Source organism: Penaeus vannamei, chromosome 17, assembly GCF_042767895.1.
Source record: "Penaeus vannamei isolate JL-2024 chromosome 17, ASM4276789v1, whole genome shotgun sequence".
NCBI classification, from domain to species: domain Eukaryota; kingdom Metazoa; phylum Arthropoda; class Malacostraca; order Decapoda; family Penaeidae; genus Penaeus; species Penaeus vannamei.
This window is the reverse complement of record NC_091565.1, coordinates 30718774-30721273: the sequence shown is the minus strand read 5'-3', so window position 1 is coordinate 30721273 and position 2500 is coordinate 30718774. Positions and strand designations below refer to the sequence as shown.

Below are 2500 nucleotides of genomic sequence, written 5' to 3'. Positions count from 1 at the left end.
ACGGAAAAGAAAAGTATTTCCCTGAACTGATTTCATAAATATCCATGTCAGCTAACACACGCTCCCTTTGCAGTCCCCATCCTCAAGACTCACCTAAATAAACTACCCACCTTGTCTGAAGAAACCTCCATCCTTCTTACGGACCTCCTGATTAACAAAGGCATCGTTGTTCATGTACTCTTTGTCCAGGTTTTTCTCTTCCCTGGCTTTCATCTCCCCGAAGCTGGTGAATTTGGCCACCTGTGTTTGGATTTAAGAAACGTGCCTATAGCGATTACAGGTAAAGTTGCATGCCAGAGTATTCGAATTTCTAATGAGGGGAAAACGTAAACCGATTTATCTATAATAATGATCATAATAATTGGTGTAAGATAACAATAATAATGGGAGTAACGTACGAAAAAGAATTATTTAGTCGGTTAAGAAAAAAAGAAAGAACGACACTCGAACAGCGCGTCGAAGCACTACGCTACTAATGGCGTCCCGTTAAAACAACCCAAAAATAAATAAAAAGATAAATCCGGAGAGATATTCACATTAGCAAGCTGGTCTCCGGAGAGCCCCGTGCCGAGGAAGGCGTCCAGCTTCTTCAGTTCGCCCGTGATGTCCGCTTTGAGGTCCTCGTAGAAGACGAAGTGCAGGTTGGGGTGGTCGCGGCGCTGCCATGCCTCCTTCAGGTGCAGCCAGTACGGCCCGTACACCACTGGGGGCAGAGGAATATCAAGAGAGGTTGATAAAAGGAGAGAGAGAGAGAGAGAGAGAGAGAGAGAGAGAGAGAGAGAGGAGGAGGAGGAGGAGGAGGAGGAGGAGGAGGAGGAGGAGGAGGAGGAAGGGAGAGAGAGAGAGAGAGAGAGAGAGAGAGAGAGAGAGAGAGAGAGGAGGAGGAGGAGGAGGAGGAGGAGGAGGAGGAGAGAGAGAGAGAGAGAGAGAGAGAGAGAGAGATAGATAGATAGATAGATAGATAGATAGATAGATAGATAGATAGATAGATAGATAGAGATAGAGAGAGAGGGAGATAAATAGATAGATAGATAGATAGATAGATAAATAGATAGATAGATAGAGAGAATGAAAAGAGAGAGAGAGAGAATGAAGAGAGGGAAAGAGAGAATGAAAAGAAAGAGAGAGAGAGAGAGAGAGAGAGAGAGAGAGAGAGAGAGAGAGAGAGAGAGAGAGAGAGAGAGAGAGAGAGAGAGAGAGAGAGAGAGAGTGGGCACTCGATAAAACTACAACGCCTGTGGGAACGTATCCCTCCTTTCCTTTCCCTTCTCCAAATCGAAATTCACTTACAATCATCTCTGACGAAATAATCGACGAACTCCTCGAGGGAACCCACGAATTCCTGCTCGCGGAAGAGGCGGTGGTGGTGCAGGTAGGAGAGCACGGTGTCCTTCGGGTTCCTGGCCACGTAAACCACCTGTTGAAAAAAAACAAGCATTATTTTGAAAATGGTTCTCCCACTTATGCTTTTATTTTTTTTCCTTCTTGTTATTTACTATTTGCCTTTTCCCTCTTCTTTCTCTGTATTGTAACGAAGAATATACCAAGATATATATTCTCAGAGATATGCCTTTCATGCATAAAATCATAATAATAAACAATACTAACAACCACTATGATCAAAGGGCACAGTGAACCAGAAACTCACTCTCCTTTTACAAAAAAAACGAAATGAATACAAAGAAAATAAATAATGTTAAGAAAGAGAGACACACAAAAATAAAAACAAAACGAAAACGCACCACACCTAACCTAACCTCCCCCTAGAAAAAAGACGAAGAAAGAAAGAAAGAAAGAAAGAAAGAAAGAAAGAAAGAAAGAAAGAAAGAAAGAAAGAAAGAAAGAAAGAAAGAAAGAAAGAAAGAAAAAAGAAAGAAAGGGGAAGAAATATAAAAGTAAGATAAAAAAAAAAATATCCCCCTCTACCTCATTTACCTTCGCCTGATCCATGACCTCGGGAGAAACGAGAGAGAAAGGCAAGTGCGTCTTCAGCGTTCGTGGACTCGCCATCGCCTCCGCCAGCTGGATGACCTCCCCTTCGCGAAGATCGGCTTCAGGACACAGTCTCCTGAAGGCTTTGGAGATCGAGACCATTTCTTCGCAGACGGGCATGAACATGTCAACGCTGAAGGAGGATGAGGAGGATGAGGATGAGGAGGAGAAGATGGAGAAAGAGGAGGAGGAGGAGGAGGAGGAGGAGGAGAAGAAGAAGAAGAAGAAGAAGAAGAAGAAGAAGAAGAAGAAGAAGAAGAAGAAGAAGAAGAAGGAGAGAAAGGAAGAGGAGGAGTAGGAGGAAGAAGAGGAGGAGGAGGAGGAGGAGGAGGAGGAGTGGGGGGAGGAGGAGGAGGAGAAGATGGAGAAAGAGGAGGAAGAGGAGGAGGAGGAGGAGAAGATAGAGAAAGAGGATGATGATGATGATGATGATGAGGATGAGGATAAGGATGAGGATGAGGGAGATAGTTCAGGCGTCTCTAAGAATATTTATTAATATGAATTATCT

General features: G+C 43.7%; 1 protein-coding gene across 1 annotated transcript in view; it reads right to left on the bottom strand.

The window, feature by feature from the left end:
- The window catches only part of LOC113828553 (sulfotransferase 1C4), a 6628-nt gene that overhangs the window by 761 nt on the left and 3367 nt on the right, over positions 1–2500 (bottom strand). The window contains exons 4-7 of the mRNA XM_027381557.2: positions 1936–2125; positions 1291–1417; positions 537–703; positions 111–240 (exon numbers count right to left, since the gene is read on the bottom strand). Coding sequence (XP_027237358.2) covers positions 111–240; positions 537–703; positions 1291–1417; positions 1936–2125 — 614 coding nt within the window. The remainder of the gene's footprint in view (positions 1–110; positions 241–536; positions 704–1290; positions 1418–1935; positions 2126–2500) is intronic.